The sequence below is a fragment of the Ornithodoros turicata genome, chromosome 1 (genome assembly GCF_037126465.1).
Source record: "Ornithodoros turicata isolate Travis chromosome 1, ASM3712646v1, whole genome shotgun sequence".
Lineage (NCBI taxonomy): Eukaryota > Metazoa > Arthropoda > Arachnida > Ixodida > Argasidae > Ornithodoros > Ornithodoros turicata.
In genome coordinates, this window is record NC_088201.1 from 156,999,351 (window position 1) to 157,019,880 (window position 20,530).

Here is a 20,530-nt window from a genome sequence, read left to right on the forward strand (position 1 = left end):
ATCAGGTGATCATTCACTGAAGAAAATGCGGCGTTGGATATTAAATGCTATCCTGCATTGTTTCCGGACGTGCACAAGTAAATAAGTCTGGTATACATTGCTGTAGTACACATAGTTTACAAAAAAGGGAAATATTTACAAAAACATAAAGTCGCTTCTTCTTGCAAGATTCATTAAAGAAATCAAGCGATTCATCGACATTAAACGACGTCAAACCATGAAAAAAAAAAAGAAGCGCCAATATTTGACACTCTTCGTAATCGCTCTTCCTGTATGATGTTGTTCATGCTGAGAGCTTATGTAGGGAGAGTTCTGAATGATGTTGAAAAAAAAAGCTTCCGCGTTTCTGTCAAGCCACCGGAAAGAAGCCTAACCGTTACATCAAGCGACGTTCGATTCAGCACCATAAGTGAGAAGGCTCGAAATAATATGCGCGTAATGATGGAGCTAGGAAAAAGGTGGAATGTACCTGCAAACCCAATACCAGGCCATTCAATTCCGTTTTCTCTGTAGTTTACGCGGATATGAGAAATTCCTCTTAGCCGCAACGTATTTACATTGCATAAATGAGAGAAGAAAAAAAAAAGCCGTTGCTGTTGTTTCGTCTAAGCAGCAATTCCATTTAAGCGATTTTCATTTAGAGAAATACGACTGCATCATCAAATCAAACTAGAACTCCGAAGCAATTGTTTTATTCCCTTTTGTGTGTTGCCTAATACACATATACCCCCCCCCCCCCCCCGCTTTTTGTGCAAACACCGTTCAGACGGAAGATAAGGAGCGGGTGCGCTTCGCTCGAGCGATAAGCCTTCTCCTGTTTTTAGAACACAATCATACCAGTACTTGCCACCATGCTCTATCTCAGTTCACTACTGGGCGTGTGAGTTGAACAGAGCCTGCGTACGTTTCGCCGGGAAGGATGGCTACTGAAAACTACCTGATTGGATTTTCTGAGGCCTTGGATTGGCGCCCCATGCAGTTTGTTAATTTACCTCCTCTGAGGTCGTGCTCCTTGTGTAATGTGATCTCAGGGCTGACACTTATGCTCGAGTGCTCACACGCTGTTTGCGAACTCTGCTATCAGCGCATCATTGGGGCCAATGGACGGTGCCCTCTGGATGATCAAACGTTTCAGGAAAGTGACGTCGTAAAACTGCCTCTCAAAGAGAGTCAAGTGGACAAATTTAATGTGCGCTGCCCTAATTCCGTGCTGGGTTGCGACTTCGTTGGTTCCGTACCACAAGCAAGGCCTCACTTGTTGCGAGAATGTGATTTTCATGCCGTCACGTGCAGCGGCTGCAATGCCAAAGTGCTCCGTCGTAACATTGTGAATCACCACTTGGAACGCCAGTGTGAGCGGGAACCACCTGCGTCTGCAACACAGCGATGGAGTGGTGATGTGTTTGAGATCGGACGACAGGTCAACAGCTGTCTCGATTCGTTAGCGGAGAAAATGTGCGCATTTGAAGACCAACTGAATACTCATACGGTGGCTATTGGTGAAATGAGAGCGTGTCTCGCAACAAAAGGGGACCTGCTGCATGGGCTCTTTTTGGACGTGAGGGATCGTGTTATGGCACAGACGGCGGACGAGGCAGTCAGCGTTCAGTTGCTGAACGCAAACCGCGATGCTGTTGAGAGTCTTGCACAAGATATGGATATGGTAAAACGTTGCTCTCAAGAAGTGGTAGACTTCGTAAACGCCGACAGCGAAGGAAGAGAAGCAAAACCCATTGCTAAAGCCATTTTTGAGAGTTCAAAAATACTGAGCACATTAGGGGATTTCTTTGGCGACACTTTCCGCTACGTGCAAATGCAGTGTAAAGAAGTTTTCACTGAGATTCAAGGTTTCGCCCAATTGCTAAATGTTGCTGAGATTTTGCTGGACACAACACGCTACTCCAACACCGTCGTTCTGTGCGGTTACTCCGTACAGATAGGCGTTTGTTTAGGAAGGATGCCTCGAAGTCCAATGATTTTCGGGATTTTGGTACGCATTTGTAGAGGCTCGAACGATCGCTACCTAAAATGGCCATTTCGTATTCCATGTACTTTATCGGTGCTTCATCCTACGGACGATGCCAAAAACATTACACGACAAGTAGACGTTATCAAATTGGTAACTTCCACCAGGTGTCCTTTTACCAGACCAACTACTGTTTCGAACAATGGATGGGGAATTCGTACATTGTGCAGTGTGACCGAACTCGTCGAAGGTGGGTTCGTTGTTAATGATACGATATCTGTCGGAATAAGGGCACATGATTTCAACAGTTGAATGAATTTACATACTCGAATATATGCGTAAGGACCTGTGTCATGCATGCGTGCCACAGAATAAAGTTGTTCTGTTGCTAACAGTACTTTCACGGGTTGTACTTTGTAACGCCATCCATAGTTTGTTGCAATATGCCAAGCAGTCTTATTTAATTTTCGTTTTCAGTCCCAATTCGGACTGTTTGCAAATGAAAAAGGCGGCAGGCCAATATTGGTCCAATATGGGCTGCCAATGTGGGAACAATATGGGGAGTGGAACAAGGCTCCATATTGGACCAATATGGGCTGCCCATACTGCGCGCGCCAATATTTCCGTGATAACGCCAAGGTGGAGCCCGTGTAATACCGAAGCATTATCCGGTATAATATCAACCATTGAAATTACTTCTCTCTTCTTTTTACTTTTCCATTTCTGCAGATCTTATTGATCCACGTTGCATAGCGCTACAAAAACAACACTGCACCGCCCTAAAAACGAAGAACAGGTGCTACGCACGTCTTGCTGAGTCCCCCAGGCAGTCCTACGGAACTGTCAATGCCAAACATCCCTCAGAAGCCTTCATTGGGATCGCAATAGTGCATGAACCCAAAATTTCCAACCCGCTCCTAGAGTACAAAGGAGCGAAACATTTTCGTCACGGTGACGGACATATGCCTCACGAAAACGGGTCCCATATTGGACCCGTATCGCCAGTGACAAGTCAGTATTGGTCCAATATTGTGTGCTGCTAAATAAATTTTTAGGCTGCGAGTTTTTAATACAGCCGTCTATACTAGAAACGTGGTCCAACTCTCCCCAAAATCGGCCGCACTCCTTCGTGCTGTCCTCTCTTCATCTGTTGACGTTTGTACGCTATTCATAGCCACAGTTACTTCGCGGCGCTTACACGAAATAAAAAATCGTCCTTCCGCGTCTCACAGAGAACGAATATCTTCAGAAAATATAATGCCGCGGAGATTCGAATTACAAAATTTTGGGGCTGATTCTGAAGGGACGAAATTTAGTCCGTATTATACTAGACTTTGAAACATCACATTCGCCATAGTGAACGTTACAGAGCTGCAGTTTAAATGTTTCAGGTAATATGAGAGGCCGACTGACGAGCTGTGACTTACTGTCATGTACGAGGGTCGTTCAAAAAGTTCTAAGCGTCATCCAGAAAGCAGAGCCATAGCTGAACATTTTTGTTGTTGTAACACACTACCACTTGTTATAAAACTAACCTAATCGCAGATTTGGCCATGTAGTGTTGGTTCCCATACTTCTGCTTAGGCGACTTTCCTGCTTCACGCACTTCATGGAGCACTAAATTTTATTGCCATTTACATGGGACAGGTACGTCGATCTCCTGTCGTCGTTGCTCTTCTTCTTTGTAGACAATCTGACTCATTATCTGTTCCGCATTATCGGCACAACGCATTGTATTGCGATGCAAAGGCAAGGTCGCGTATAAACGTGGTACTGTCAAAGAAACGTGTGCCAATTGACGAAACACCAATGGAGGATATTTCTCGATTTAGCCGATAAAGTATACATGGCGGAACTTTCTCGTACCTCAGCCATGTATTAGGAAGTTTTTGATTATCAACCTAAAGTATTTATAATGTGATATTAAACGAGGGTCACAAACACCAAAGTATTTCTTCAGACCCTTCCCACAGAAAGAGTTCTACTGAAGACGTGCTTCATTGGTCCGAACATGCTCTGATGCCTGGGTGTTGCAAATTAAAGAACTTTCCCCAGATTATGCTGGATAAAATATGGACGACCATTTCCACAGGAGTGAGTCCAAAATTATTTTAGAGTAAGCGGACGACTATAGAACATCGGAACCACGAATGCCGAGATACGACGCAGTTGCACCTGAGAATCTCGTAAGACTTTAGGAAGTAAAATGTGACTGGCGAGCATGGCATGCCGGCGCGAGTAGACTTTTATAGGGTAACACCCTGTAAGTACCCTATGTCTTCTGCAGTGAGGCCCGTATCACACTAACGTGATGTTTTTCGCGTCCGTGTTGGGACCGCTTTCTTTTCTTTTTTTCGCTTTTCAGTCTCCACTCGGATTCATGTAGGTCATAGACACTACCGTATTTCCCCGCAAGCGGCGTGTTCCCGGAGCTAAATTGGCCCACGCCCGATTCTAGGTGGTTTTCACGGAACAAACTCGTCTTTAACTCGGTGCACTTCACACTACAGAGTTTCTCCTTCGTGTCATATCGAAATTTGCAGCGAAGAGAAAACGGAACAGCAACGCTCAAGGCTGCAATTCACACTGTCCGTACCCGTGTGCCCGCTCCGTGAATATTACTGCATGTCAGTTTCTTGCCCGTGTTTCTCGGGCACCGCACCTCGTTTCAAAGCATCTTTTATCGCTCCCGCTCCTCAAGGATACCAGGATGTTAGAATTTTGTTACCTCACTTTTTCAAGTTTCTTTTTTAATTCCGTGCTATCGCCGGGAAGCAACTGTGGCTACGGGCAGCGTACGTATGTGTACAGACGAAGAGCTGACGGCAGGAAGGAGTGGGGAACAGGGGGTTAGTACGCGTCCTGGGCTAACTTCAGGGGGAATTGTCTCGACATTCGTATGGAAAGTCTCCGAAAAACCCCGTGCAAACCTGACACAGCACAGCCGGTGGTAGGACTCGAACCCACCACCTCCCAGTCTTCAGCAGGACCTTGTTTGTTTCAAGTGCATATTGCTGTTGCTCCTAGAGCGGTCACATCATAGATAATATAATATTTTGGATATTTTATATTTTACATATGTAAAAGTTATACTTTTACCCCTCTGTTGACAAAGGTTGTAATTGAAAACGTTCCCTGCTTGCAACATTTCTTGTCGTAAAGCATTCGTCACAGACACAGCAGGCGAAAATGACGCGGTGAAGATCTGAGAGCTATAGCTTGAATTCACGAGGTGCCGAAACGTCTGGCCAAACTGCCCTCCCCTAAAAATATCATTTGGAATCCGAAACCGTACCAACCTCATCGTCCATGACACGTCACAAACACTTTGCCCGTTGCCTTATGTGAACCACGCAAGCTATAGCCAAGAACAGCCATCAACTTTCATTAAAGCTCCTACGAAATCGTCAGTATTCTGATGCATAAGGCCACACAGATCATTGCGGAATATCTCTATACTTTGTTTCTCTTTTTCGTTCTTTTAATCTCAATGAATACGTATGTTTCAAAGTGAGAAGAAAAAACTGAAACAGCCTTTTGAGAAAACTACAGGTTTTCCCGTCGTATTTAATCCTTATACCGCGGAATTTAATCCATATTCCGTGGAATTTAATCCTCATAGAGCCACTTTTAATCCTTGTTTCGCAGGATTTAATCCTCATGCCGCCACTTTTAATCCTTATACCGTGGGATTTAATCCTTCTCCTGTTAAACTTAATCCTCGTCCTACCAATTTTAATCCTTATGCCGTGGAATTTAATCCTAAATTCTCGGGTTATCTTTTCATTACTCTTTTCAGTACAATGCAACAGTGTGGGACTACCTGTATGATTTATGACATGTTTTGACTGTTTCCTCGTTTACAGCCATACCTGACTTTTTGTGACTGTCACTGCTCAATGCACTACTATGTGATAGTATGGGACTACCTGCATGATTTATGACCTGATATGACTCTTTCCTTGTTTACGGCTATAAATTGACTTTTTATGACTATGCCTACTCTATGCAGTACTATGGGATGCTATGGGACTACCTGCATGATTTGTGACCTGTTTTGACTATTTCTTCGTTTACAGCCATTAATTGACTTTTTATGACTATGCCTACTCTATGCACTACTATGGGATAGTATGGGACTACCTGCACGATTTACGGCCTGGTATGACCATTTCCTTGTTTAGGAGTATAAATTGACTTTTTTATGGCTATACGTCCTCCATGCACTACTATGGCATGGTATGGGACTACCTGCTCGATTTATGGCCTGTTTTGACTATTTCCTCGTTTACAGTCATGTATTGAATTTTTGTGACGATACCTACTCTGTGCACTACTATGGGATGGTATAGGACTACCTGCATGATTTATGACCTGATATGACTATTTCCTTCTTTTCGGCTATAAATTGAGTTTTGTGACTCTGCCTACTCTGTGCACTACTATGTCATAGTATGGGACTACCTGCATGATTTATGACCTGCTTTGACTATTTCCTTGTTTACTGCTATAAATTGACTTTTTATGACTATAACTACTCTATGCACCACAATGGAATGGGATGGGACTACCTTCATGGTTTATGACCTGTTATGACTATTTCCTTGTTTCTGGCTATAAATTTAATTTTTATGACTGCCTCCTCCTCCATGCACTACTATAGGGTAATGGGGGACTACCTGCAATGTTTATGACCAGTTATGACTATTACCCTTGTTTGCTGCTATAAATTGACTATCGCTGGTAAATGCACTACTACGCGATAGTATGGGAGCACCTGCATGATCTATAACCTGTTATGAGTATTTCCTTGTTGTTAAGAGAAAATTTATTATGAACGTAATACACAAGCTAATAAATTGAACAATAATTGAAAAACAATAAATTGATTTTTATGACTATGAGTACTATTTGAACTAATATGGGATAATTTAAGATACGTGAATGGTTCATGACCTGTTATAACTATATCCTACTTTGTAGCTACAAATTGATTTTTTTGCATACAACTATTCTTTGCATACCAAAGGAATATTATAGGACTATACCTACATAATCTATTACCTGTGTTGATAATTCCGTGGTTTACAGCTACAAATGATATTTTTGTGAGTACGACTGCAGTGTGCACTACAATGGAATACAACAACAGCAACAACACTGTTCTAAGATGATGAATGGGGAATTTCATGGCCAGAAGCGATACTCTACCTAATTGCTGGTGGTGATGTGGGGAAGGATATAATGAGCCCCTTCGCAATAAGGATCGAAGTCCCATTGTGTCCAGAAAGGTCAAAAGAGCTATGAGCGCAGAGCGTTGGTGGGCTGGATTCGGCCAGGAATAGTATGAGACTACCTGCACGATTTATGACATGTTATGACTGTTTCATGTTTGCAGCTTCAAATGAACTTTTTATAAATACGACTAGTATACTTCTTGCACTCCAATGGGATAATATAAGACTTCCTGATTTATGACATGTTATGACACTTTCCTGGTTTACAGGTACAAATTGATTTCTTATAATTACGACTACTCCTTACACCGCGATGGGATGGTATAAGGCTACCTTCATGATAATGTTTGCTATGTGAGAATTCAAGAACTGCGCTCACGTCATTTTAACATAGAAGGCCTGTCACGCGCAAAGAGATCAACAACAACAACAATAAATGAGGAAGTGATGATGACATGGGATGTTTCCCCGTGGTAGCCACAGGACCCTATCCCAAAGAGATCAATGAAGCGATAAATTGTAGGGAAACAGGAAGAACATTACAAAGAACTGATGACCAGGATGTGGTACTGTGATGTACATGTCATTGCTGATCAACATACATTTGGAAAGAGGCGTGAAAAAGAAGGGGGCTTTTCTGATGATTGTCATATTTCAATTGTTCTTGTTCCTAGGCAACTTGATGATTATTTTGTGTTTGTCTGTTTGTATGTACCAGCTTTAAAGCAACTACTTTCCAGGTAGTTCGCGTTAGTTCCAGGTATTCCCATACTATCCCATAGTAGTGCACGTAGTAGTCATAGTCATAAAAAGTTCATTTATAGGCGTAAACAAGGAAATACTTCCTTGATACTGATAACATGTCATATGATTCAGGTATTTGCGTACTACCCATAGTAGTGCATTGAGTAGTCCTAGTCATAGAAAGTCAAATTATAGCCGTAAAGAAGGAAACAGTCAATACAGGCCATAAATCATGCAAGTAGTCCCATCCCGTCCCATTGTAGTGCCTAGAGCAGTCACAAAAAGTCAATTTATAGTTATAAACAAAGAATAATCATAACAGGCCATACATGATACAGGTAGTCCCGTACTATCCCATAGTAGTGCATAGAGCAGTCAGTCACGAAATGTCAGTTTTTGGCTGTACATGAGGAAATAGTCAAAATAGGTCACAAATCATGCAGGCAGTGGTATACCTTCTCAGAGTAGTGCATACAGTAGGCGTAGTCACAAAAATGTCAATGTATGGCTGTAAATGAGGAAATAGTCAAAACAGGTCATAAATCATGCCGGTAGCCCGGCATTTTATGATTTAGGATGCCCGAGAATTTAGGATTAAATTCCGCGGCATAAGGATTAAAATTGGTAGCACAAGGATTACATTTAACCGAAGGAGGATTAAATCCCACGGTATAAGAATTAAAAGTGGCGGTACAAGGATTAAATTCCGCAGTACAAGGATTAAATGCGACGGGAAAATATGTAGATTGGGAGGCTCCAGGCAAGAACAGAAGAATTACTGTGGACGAGAAGAAGGGGAGAAGAGCAAAACGCACCAGTCCACAGAATACTTCGGCCGAAAATGCGAAAAACGTCATTGTTTTTAGCAGCTGCTTTAAAAAAATATTCCATTATCGACATTTTGTCTGCAGACAGACAAGCTTTATAAACACGCAAGCTTGAGTAGCTTGAGTATACGGGGTGTTTGCTCTAACGTGTCCAGAAATTGTATTTAAAGGTACTGTAAAGCAGTGTTCAAGCAAGATATACTGGCGACATGACTTGAGACTTTGTTGCTTGTAAACTCCATATGTGGAGCCAAACGACCGACAACGCGCTCTAAATACTTTTAATTTGTTATGAAAAAATCGGAGTAGTGCAGCGGGGCGACGCCTGGTGTCAACAACCCCCTTTGCAGCAGGCAACACTGTCCAATAAGTATCAGTCGCGATTTGGTACTTTTGGTGGTTATAGTATTTCATATCATGCTTTTCCAAGAGTGCACAAATCCGTGTTTAGTGCATTCTTTGCAAAATAAAATGAAAAAAAAAAGATAATGCAGCGCTGTACGACGGAGGGCCACCTGAAACAACTTGTTCGCGGGCACGTCTTTCGTGTTGCGTCGTTGCGTCTTCTGATCGCGATGCGTAGTGCGTAGCTTACGCGAACTACTGACTTTAAATGTTTATGCTCGATGACAAAACACTACAGCTTTTTCCGCCGTTATTAATCCTCTTGTCGTACATTTTAATCCTTATACCATGCCATTTAATCCATTTGCCATCGGAATTAATCCTCCTTTCATTATTTTTAATCCTCATTTCACATAATTTAATCCGTTTCTCATGCAATTTAATCCAAGTGACTATGTGTGGGCTACATGACTTTTTTGCGTATTTTGGGACAATTCCCATGTGTACGCATATTGCACATGCTTTCCACTAATATTGTGGGTTTCTGCATCATAACGGGATACTGTGGGACTGTCAATCTGGATTACGGTGTTGTGGGACTATTCCCATGTCTACGAGTATTACTTGTGGTTTTCATTAGAAACGTGGGCTTCTGCATTGTAATGGGATACTGTGGGACTCTGTATACGGATTACGATATTGTTGGACTATTCCCAGGTGTACGGATATTACCCATGCTTTTCATTAGATATGCGGGTCTCTGCACTGTAATGGGATAATGTGGGACTGTCGATCTTCATTACGATATCCTGGGACAATGAGGAAGTCTACGGTTATTCCCAGTGCTTTTTATTAAAACGCGTTTTTTGCACTGTAATGGAATACTGTGGGACCGTCAATCTTCATTACGATATTGTGGGACTATTTCAATGTCTATGTGTATTACCCAAGCTTTTCATTCAAAATGCAGGCTTCTGGAGTATAACGGGACAGTGTGGGATTGTGTGTCTGGTTTAGGATAATGTGGAACTATTTCAACGTGTGCAGGCATTACCCATGCTTTTCATTGAATATGTGGGTTTCTGCACTGTAATGGGATACTGTGGGACTGTTCCCATGTGTGCGGGTATTACCCATGCTTTTTGTTAAATATGTGGGATTCTGCACTGGAAAGGGATACTGTGGGACTGTTCCTATGTGTGCGGGTATTACCCATGCTTTTCTTCAAATATGTGGGTTTCTGCACTGTAATGGAGTACTGTGGGACTGTTCCCATGTGTGCGGGTATTACCCATGCTTTTTGTTAAATATGTGGGATTCTGCACTGGAAAGGAATACTGTGGGACTATTCCTATGTGTGCGGGTATTACCCATGCTTTTCCTTAAATATGTGGGTTTCTGCACTGTAATGGGATACGGTGGGACTGGCAATCTTGATTACGGTATTTTGATATAATTCCCATGTCTACAGGCATTGCATTGCAGCGTAATGGGATACTGTGGGACGGTCAATCTGGATTACGGTATCGTGGGACTATTCCCATGTCTACGTATTTTACCCATGTCTTTTATTAAACATACGGGTTTCTGTACCGTAATGGGATACAGTGGGGCCATCAACCTTGCTTGCAATATTGTGGGACTTCACGTGTGCTTGTATCACCCATGCTTTTCATTAAATATGCGGGCTTCTGCACCTTTCTTTCTTTCTTTCTTTCTTTTATTGCTCTCAAACAACGAAAAACAACATACAATAATAAACAGGACTGCGAGGGCAAGCCCTGTGATGCAGTCCAGGCAGGAACACAATTCAATGAAACACACTGGGCGAGGAGCACTGTCATGAGTACAGTTGGAAACTAGGATAAAAAAAAATGCATTAATACATCCGAGTCGATGGGGAGAGTGAGGGAAGACAAAGACAGGAAAAATGACAATAACATGTTGCGATCTATTGAGATGAGCGGAAGTAGTATTTAATACTGCGCTTAAAAGCGGTGGAGTTGGTAATTGTGCGCAAGTTTCGGGGCAGATTATTCCAGGTCTGGCTGCCAAAACATGCTAATGATAGTGAGCCATAATTAGTTCGAGGCGTGGGAAAATGCAGTGTATTGGTGTCGTGCCTAAGCGGGTAAGGCCGAGCAGGATTTTGTACGGGAATCTGGTGCCTGCTAGCAGGTGTGTGAAAGATATCGTGCATGATCAGAGACACTTTGTACTTCAAAAGGTCGAAAATGTTAAGGACACCAAGAAGTGGAAAAGCAAACCTTACGGATTCTCGAGGACGTAAATTGAGTATAATACGGAGCGCCCTTTTCTGAGCCACCAGCAAAGGCTGTAAGTTGCTGCAATACGTAAGACCGTATACCTCCAGGCCGTAGGAAAGGTGTGAATGGAACAGCGCGTAATAAACAATGAGCAAAGTGTTGATAGGGACAAAGGACCTGAGCTTAGCTAGAGCATACAGACCTGACGTGATTTTATTTTGAACGTGACTAATGTGCGCCTGCCAGTTTAGATGTTCGTGGAGTATAACACCCAAGAACCTAGCCGTCGTTGCACGGGCAATAATAAGACTTCCGAGGGAAAGTTGCATGCCAGAAAAATCAAGAATTCTTTGAACGGGGTGGAATACAACATACGTCGTTTTCTGTGCGTTGGCCAGCAACTTATTCGATGTTAGCCACATGTGTAATTTTTGTAGAACAAACGATGCCTTACGAAATAGGTTGGGCAAGTGAGTATCCTCGACAAAAATATTTGTATCATCTGCGTAAAGAAAACAGGTAGAGGAGAGGAAGTCTGGAAGATCGTTGATGTATACTAGGAATAAGAAGGGACCCAAAAGAGAACCTTGTGGGACTCCAGTGGTCAACGGGCGAGGGAATGATGATGAGCCACAGTTGAAAACAAACTGCTCACGACCCTCCAAGTAATTTTGCAAGAGTGATAATGGAACACCTCTGATACCATATCTTTCCAGTTTAGTGAGTAGAATGCTGTGGTTGATCAGGTCGAAGGCTTTGGTGAGATCCACAAAGATCCCCATAGTTAGTAATTTGGCTTCAATATTAGTACGAATCTTTTCGGTAGCGAAACCTTAATGGGTAACCTTAATGGGATACTGTGGGACTGTCGATTTTGATTACAATATCCTGGGACTATATGCATGTCTATGGGTATTCCCCTTGCTCTCAATTAAAAACGAGGTTATTTGCACTGTAATGAGATAATTCGGGTCTGTCAATCTGAATTACGATATTGTTGGACTATTTCAGTGTCTATGGGTATTATCCATGCTTTTCATTCAAAATGCGGGTTTCTGCAGTATAATGGGATACTGTGGGACTGTCTGTCTGGTTTAGGATATTGTGGAACTACTCCCATGTGTGCGGGTATTAACCATGATTTTCATTAATTATGCGAATTTCTGCACTGTAATGGGATACTGGGATCCAGGTAGACAGTCCGTAGTATCCCATTACAGTGCAGAAACCTCATTTTGAATTAAAAGCATGGGTAATACCCGTAGACATGGAAATAGTTCCACACTATCCTGATCCAAATTGACAGACCAACAGAATTCTATTACAGCGCAAAAACCAGCGTTTTTAATTAAAAGCACGGGGAATACCCGTACACGTGAGAATAGCCCCACAATATCGTACTTAGGATTGACAGTTCCAGAGTATCCCATTACAGTGCAGAAACCCGAGTTTAATGAAAACCATGGGTAACAACCGTAGACATGGGAATAGTCCCACAATACCGCTATCCAGATTGAGAGTCCCACAGTATCCCATTAGCGCGTCCAAAACCCACGTTTTTAATGAAACGCACGGGGAATACCCATAGACATGCTTATAGTCCCAGGATATCGTAATCAAGATTGCCAGATGCAGAAACCCGCATATTTAATGAGAAGCATAGGTAATACCCGCACACATGGGAATAGTCCCACAATATCGTAAGCAAGGTTGACTGTCCCATTGTATCCCATTACGGTACAGAAACCCGTATATTTAATGAAAACCATGGGTAAAATCCGTAGACATGGGAATAGTCCCACAATACCACAATCCAGATTTACCGTCCTACAGTATCCCATTATGGTGCATACACCCGCATTATTAGTGAATAGCATGTGCAATACCCATAGACATGGGAATTGTCTCAAAATACCCTAATCAAGATTGGCAGTCCCGCAGTATCCCATTAGTGCAAAAACCCGTGTTTTTAATGAAAAGCATGGGGAATACCCATAGATATGCTTATTATCCTAGGATATCGTAATCAAGATTGCCAGTCCCACAGTATCCCATTACAGTGCAGAAACCCACATATTTAATGAACAGCATGGGTAATACACGCACACACGGGAATAGTTCTGCAATATCCTAAACCAGATAGACAATCCCACAGTATCGCATTATACTCCAGAAACCTGCAGTTTGAATGAAAAGCATGGGTAGTACCCATAGACATGAAAATAGTCCCACATATATCGTAATGAAGATCCACGGTTCCACAGTATCCCATTACAGTGCAGAAACCCGCATATCTAATGAAAAGCATGGGCAATATCCGTACACATGGGAATAGTCCCACAATATCGTAATCCATATACACAGTCCCACAGTATCCCATTACAATGCAGAAACCCATGTTTTTATGTGTCGTGTCGAAACCCATATGTAATATTTGCAGACATGGAAATAGTCCCACAATATCACAATCCAGATTGACAGTCCCACAGTATCCCGTTATGATGCAGAAACCCACAATATTAGTGAAAAGCATGTGCAATATGCTTACACATGGGAATTGTCCCAAAATACAAAAAAGTCATGTAGCCCACACATAGTCACTTCGATTAAATTGCATGAGAAACGGATTAAATTATATGAAATGAGGATTAAAAATAATGAAGGGAGGATTAATTCCGATGGCAAATGGGGGAATATGTTTATTAAGAAAAAAAGAAAGGAAAGGCAAATGGATCAAATGTCATGGTAAAGGGATTAAAATGTACGACAGGAGAATTTATAACGCCGGAAAAAGCTGTAGTTGGTGCACTCAAGGTGCTCAGTGCAGTGTTTCGGTCTGCGGAGACACTAAGCTATCTTGTACCGCGTCGTACCAAGTTGAACAGCGAAGATGGGAATTGCCTCGGTTGCTCGGCATGGATTTGAAGTCAGACCATCGTGCGTGCTCGAAACACTTCACGTTGGACCCTTAAGAAGATTTCCCGCCTGGCTCACAAGTTCCAAGCAAAAGCACCGACAGGGATCGCCGATGTTAGTGAGGTTCGTTGAGTTATATGAATATGACATGCACAGTACCAGGTTGTTATTGTGTACTAAGATATTTTCCCGCTGTATTAATGCTATTGTAACACTCTACGAAAGTATAATGATATCTGAGCCAAGTCTACTGTGCAAAACTCGTTTTCATGCTTGTACGCGAAAAGATTCAGATGATGTGCATATTTCACAGGATGCAAGGCTACTGTTCCCACTGGTCCTCGAAACTGCTGAATTTCCTGGAATTCCAAAATCTCATTTTCAAGATTTAGAAAACACTGGTGAAAACAGAAAACACAACCTAGAAAACACCTGTTATGTAGCCTTAGATGCACTTAGGTACATTTTATAGTGCACAGTGGCCTGTTACCAGCAGTTTTCCGTCCCTCTCGCTTGTATTGTTTGGCGTATGAGTGCCAACACGTCGAATGTTTTGAAACTGTTGATTTTGAACCAGTTGAGAATGAACTGAGAAATTTCACAACTGCTTTTTTTTCGTTTTGCTTTGAGATCCTGGCATGTGAACTCTATATCATTGCAGGCCATGCAATGGCATAGTCTCGTCTAAAGAAGAACAAATCATTCCGGAATTATCACAACTGCATTACCGTTGCATAGGCTGCAGTATAATATCAGTTAATTTATGGTTTTTCTTTTCACACATGCCTAGGCAAACCTTCATGCAGAAGCTTCTACTCCTGAGATAAAATGTGGATCAGGTCAGGCATGCTTTTCCGAACATATGTCACTATCGTCACCTGTGAAGGTACCCACCCCTATATTTAGAAGAGTGTGTGTAGCTGAGAAAGAACTTAATGACACTGTATCCACACTTCAAACCACGAATATACAGAAAAACAAAAACACAAAAGAAATACCTAGGATAGACACTAACACAAGAAGGCTTAATTAACGCTCTTGCAGTTTCTGCTTCTTTACAATTTACACGATTGTGAAATTCATTCGCTTTAGCGACACTTTCCCATATTCATATATACATATCTTAATAGGCTGTTGTTTCTGCTGGTGGAAGTACCGACTTCAATAGTCAACAACGTCTTAATCTCAGGTGCCTTCATTTACTTTCGTCTTTTATAGATATAGTGAGGGTTTCTTTTTCGGACATACTGGATTTTTGCTAGGCCATCAATGAGTACAAATCCTTTCGGGAGAAACAGTGCTTTGAATGTTGCTAAAATTCAACTCTGTCAGTCGTTTTTTTTTTTTTTGTCTTACTCAGATTGCATAGGTTATGGATTCTGAATTTGCAGCATTGACAAGACATTTGCGGCAAGACATTGACATGTGATGATATCAGGCTCCCAAATAGAGAAACACACACAGTCGCACGTGCATGATAGTTGCCCTTGTGTCACAAGAAAACAAACAAACAAACAAACAAAGGACATAAATGATGAAAGATAGAAAGTCAGTGAAACGATTAGCCAGCTGTAGGACTCAAACCCACATCATCTGGATTACCGGTCCACGGCTCTACCAATTAGCCTTGGTCATTGCAGGTTTTCAGAATGTGCTTTCTAACTCTACCAGGCATTGCTATGCGGAAAATGAGACTGCTCCATGAGTGAAGAAACCTTAATTGTTAGGGTGTGGAGTACTTTCCGCAATTTAGACTCCTGTTTTTCAGAATTGTAATGGTCTACCCACTACTCAGTTTCCCAGTCCTACCTTGCACCATACGTAGCATATCGCCACACAAATGGGCTGACTCACCTTACGTGTGAATCTACTCCAAATTATTATTGGTTTGGGATACGGCTGAAGCAGACCATTTTAGGGACGACATAAAACATGTAAGCGGATGCTGATGTGGTGTGACTGTTAGCGTATCTGGCCGAAGATTTGAAGACCCAAGTCCTATTCCTGATGTCCGTACCACTTTTCCTCGAGTTGTTTGAATTCATCTGAACTGCCCCTCTTTCATCACTTTGTTGTGCTCAACCAAGTTCTCCTTCGATTGTTTTCTGTCTATACCACAATGGTAAACAAGACTTTCGTGCACGAGACTGCACTTCTTCAGGTTACAAAAATGTAAACATGGTACAGGCACATATATACAGTTGAAGGGGGAGTTCTGGCAGGAGAGGGTAACAGGTTGATGGAAAGGATGCAAACAACAGATAAAAATCACAAGAACATAAATACAAAAGCAGGGGTATCAGAAGCGAAACAACGCGAGCCCAAGGGCTTATACACAGGAAACGAGAACACTTGTTGGTGACGTTCGAGGAATTAAGGATAAAAGGGGGGGGTTATGGCGACGGAATGAGGACACGGGTGCGGAGTACAAAGGTGACCAGTGGACCGTGAGAAAGTGAAGACGGAGGTGGTCTCAGGAGAGAGACAAACGAAGAAAAATGTGGAAGTTGGAGAGTAGCGTGTGTGTGTTTATCATTATCTTCTTTTATTTGAAAAATTATATTTACGGGTTCAATAATTGTAGTGGGCCTGCGTGGATGTTCAAACCATGAGGCTTCAGAGACTGGAATTTTGCAATTAAAAAGGATTCGCGATTTTTGCGCTTCATGTCGCTGTTATAACCCGATTCAAGGATAACGATTTTGAGGTCTGTACCTAAAGCGTGCCCAGGAAGGTTAAAATGTGTAGAAACGGGTGTAGGATGGTTATTAACAATATCGGATTTATGGCCGTAAAACCTTTCCCTCGTGGTGTTCGAGGTTTCTCCAATATACTGAATACAACATTTCGTGCACATAATGAGGTAACATACGTTAAAAGAGTTGTAGTGCAATCCCTGTCGGATTTCGAAAATAAAAGAGTTTGAGGTGCTCGAGATAAATGTACATGGGCTAATGAAATGACATGTTTGGCAGCGTTTGTTACCACAAGGGGAACACCCAGGATTTGGTCGGGATAGACGGGATGAAACTAGTAAGTTACGAATGTTACGTGATCTACGGAATGTGATATTGGGGGAGCAGGAAAAATTATTTTAAGTTTTTCGTCGCTGTGAAGTATGTTGAGATGGCGGGTGAAGATGGACCCTGCGCCACTCAGTGCTTTGTTATAGGCGGTAACGAAGGATAAGGGGTTTTGTTGCTGCCGCGGTTCATGTGAAAGTAATTTATCCCGATCTAGACATTTGCACGCGGAGAGAGCATTGTTTATAAGGTTGGGAGGGTAGTTTCGTTTTCTTTCAAAATCTTCTGGGTTAGAGCATATGCGTTTTAGACGTGTAAATTGACCAAAGGGGATGTTCCTCTTCTGAGTATTAGGATGGTAGCTGTTAAAATGAAGGTACTGGCGTTTGTCAGTGGGTTTCTTGTATAGATTCGTGACCAGCTTACCAGACTGTATAGAGACAGTCACGTCTAGAAAATTCACTGATGCGTGGGAAAGATTACACGTGAACTTGATGGCCTGATGTACGGAGTTAAAATGCTCGAAAAACGCAATTAAGGATGGTTCATCACCCGACCATACGATGAAAATGTCGTCAATGTACCTTAAGAAGACTAAAGGTTTGATCGGGAAGGATGCTAATGTTTTTTCTTCGAATTGCCCCATGAAAAGATTCGCATAGTTGGGAGACACGCGTGACCCCATTGCTGCACCTTGAATTTGGACAAAATGTTTTTCGTTAAATATAAAGTTGTTGTACATGAGCACAAGCTCAAGGAGCGAGAGGACAGCTGATGTCTGGAGAAATTCAGACGGGAAAGATTCAAGAAAAACTTTCACCGCATCGAGACCCTCATCGTGTGGTATGTTTGTATAAAGGGATGTAACATCCGCAGTAGCCAAGATGACGTTGCCCAAATTGCTGTTCTGCTTATTAATCGAATCGACTTTGAGGAGAAAGTCATTGGTGTCTTTTACGTAAGAGGGCAGAAGCGGAGGAACGTGTTTGATACAATGGTCTAAAAGGAGAGAAATGTTTTCAGTGGGTGTGTTTATTCCTGATATTATAGGCCTGCCGGGGTTATTTTCCTTGTGTACCTTAATCAATAGGTAAAATGAACCTGGAGTAGCATTTTTGGGTCTAATGAACTCCGCAATGTTACGTGGAATAGAATCGTTAGCGATTAGCGCGCTGATCTTTTGGTTAATTGTGCGACAAAATAGTGGGGTGGGGTCAGAGTCAAGAGGCTTGTAGAACCTAGCATCACTGAGGTGCTCATTTGCTTTGCTGACGTAGTCTGAAGTATTCATCACGACAATTCCTCCGCCTTTATCAGCGGGCCTGATTATGATATCATCACGAGACTTGAGATTCCGTAGTGCTATCCTTTCTTGCTTAGATAAATTAAATGATCCCCGGTTGTCAAAAATGTTAAGAAGGCCTTTGATGTCATTGGATACTGCCTTAATATAATTGTCGATCATAGGGCTAGTTTTTGATGGGTCAGGGGACCAGACGGAAGGTTTCTTAAATGGCGTTACTTCAGTGCGTGCACTGCCGTGAAAAAATGTTTGCAAGTGCATTCGTCTACCTAAATTTTGGAGATCATTTAGAATTTCAAATTCATCAACACCCTGTGCACAGCCCTCATCCCCAAACGCCCGGAGTAGCCCCAAACAGAAGCCCACCGTGTTCACCTGGCAGCGCGGACGTCACCGTTCGGACTGACACCCCTATCGCCGCCACGACTCCCTCGGTCCGGACACGCCAGCCCAAGAAGCAACGACGTGCGACACGGAGGTACAACACAAGGAGCTCTCACTGACTATGTGCGGACAATGTAAACTCTACAACGTTCCTTAGGGCACGTAAGTTATTAGACAGAAAAACTAGATTTGTTTATCACTTCCATTTCTACTCTGATTGTATAGCACAGAATGTTGTACCCAAAGGTTTAATGGTTGACGTTCACCCAACATTCAATTTCCACTCACCGCGTAGTTCCAAGAGATGGCGTAGCATATTAACGCATGCTTCTATAGAACTGATCAGAATTCTGCGAACAGAAAGTTCTTACATAATCAAAGACATAGACAACCAGCTCCGTCAACTAGCTCACGCTCTAACGCCAGAAGAATTGCTCACACTCAATCGTTTTTCTTCCGATAAGCTCGCCCAATTACAGCGCACGAAGTGTAAGAAAGCTTGTCGTGATAATATCCACCTTACAGACATCACCAGCCTTAATCTTTGTACTGTTTTATTAGACCACCCACAGACTTCTGTAGGTCCACCACTAAGTGTTGTTTTTAACCTATCAGGCGTTACGTTAGGCAAAGCTGAAACCAGCGTTTTATCCAAAGGACTGAGCTTTGTCCCCACTCCCCATGGTGTTGATGAATTTGAAATTCTAAATGATCTCCAAAATTTAGGTAGACGAATGCACTTGCAAACATTTTTTCACGGCAGTGCACCCACTGAAGTAACGCCATTTAAGAAACCTTCCGTCTGGTCCCCTGACCCATCAAAAACTAGCCCTATGATCGACAATTATATTAAGGCAGTATCCAATGACATCAAAGGCCTTCTTAACATTTTTGACAACCGGGGATCATTTAATTTATCTAAGCAAGAAAGGATAGCACTACGGAATCTCAAGTCTCGTGATGATATCATAATCAGGCCCGCTGATAAAGGCGGAGGAATTGTCGTGATGAATACTTCAGACTACGTCAGCAAAGCAAATGAGCACCTCAGTGATGCTAGGTTCTACAAGCCTCTTGACTCTGACCCCACCCCACTATTTTGTCGCACAATTAACCAAAAGATCAGCGCGCTAATCGCTAACGATTCTATTCCACGTAACATTGCGGAGTTCATTAGACCCAAAAATGCTACTCCAGGTTCATTTTACCTATTGATTAAGGTACACAAGGAAAATAACCCCGGCAGGCCTATAATATCAGGAATAAACACACCCACTGAAAAGATTTCTCTCCTTTTAGACCATTGTATCAAACACGTTCCTCCGCTTCTGCCCTCTTACGTAAAAGACACCAATGACTTTCTCCTCAAAGTCGATTCGATTAATAAGCGGAACAGCAATTTGGGCAACGTCATCTTGGCTACTGTGGATGTTACATCCCTTTATACAAACATACCACACGATGAGGGTCTCGATGCGGTGAAAGTTTTTCTTGAATCTTTCCCGTCTGAATTTCTCC

The 20,530-nt window shown here is 42.4% G+C and overlaps 1 protein-coding gene across 2 annotated transcripts in view; it reads left to right on the top strand.

Moving 5' to 3' along the window:
- Window positions 1-843: 843 nt before the first annotated feature.
- LOC135378687 (uncharacterized) overlaps window positions 844-20,530 on the top strand; it is a 38,443-nt gene continuing 18,756 nt past the window's right edge. For both annotated transcript variants that reach the window (XM_064611779.1, XM_064611778.1), the window contains exon 1: window positions 844-2,216. In XM_064611779.1, the coding sequence (XP_064467849.1) occupies window positions 920-2,216 (1,297 nt within the window). In that variant the 5' untranslated portion in view covers window positions 844-919. The remainder of the gene's footprint in view (window positions 2,217-20,530) is intronic.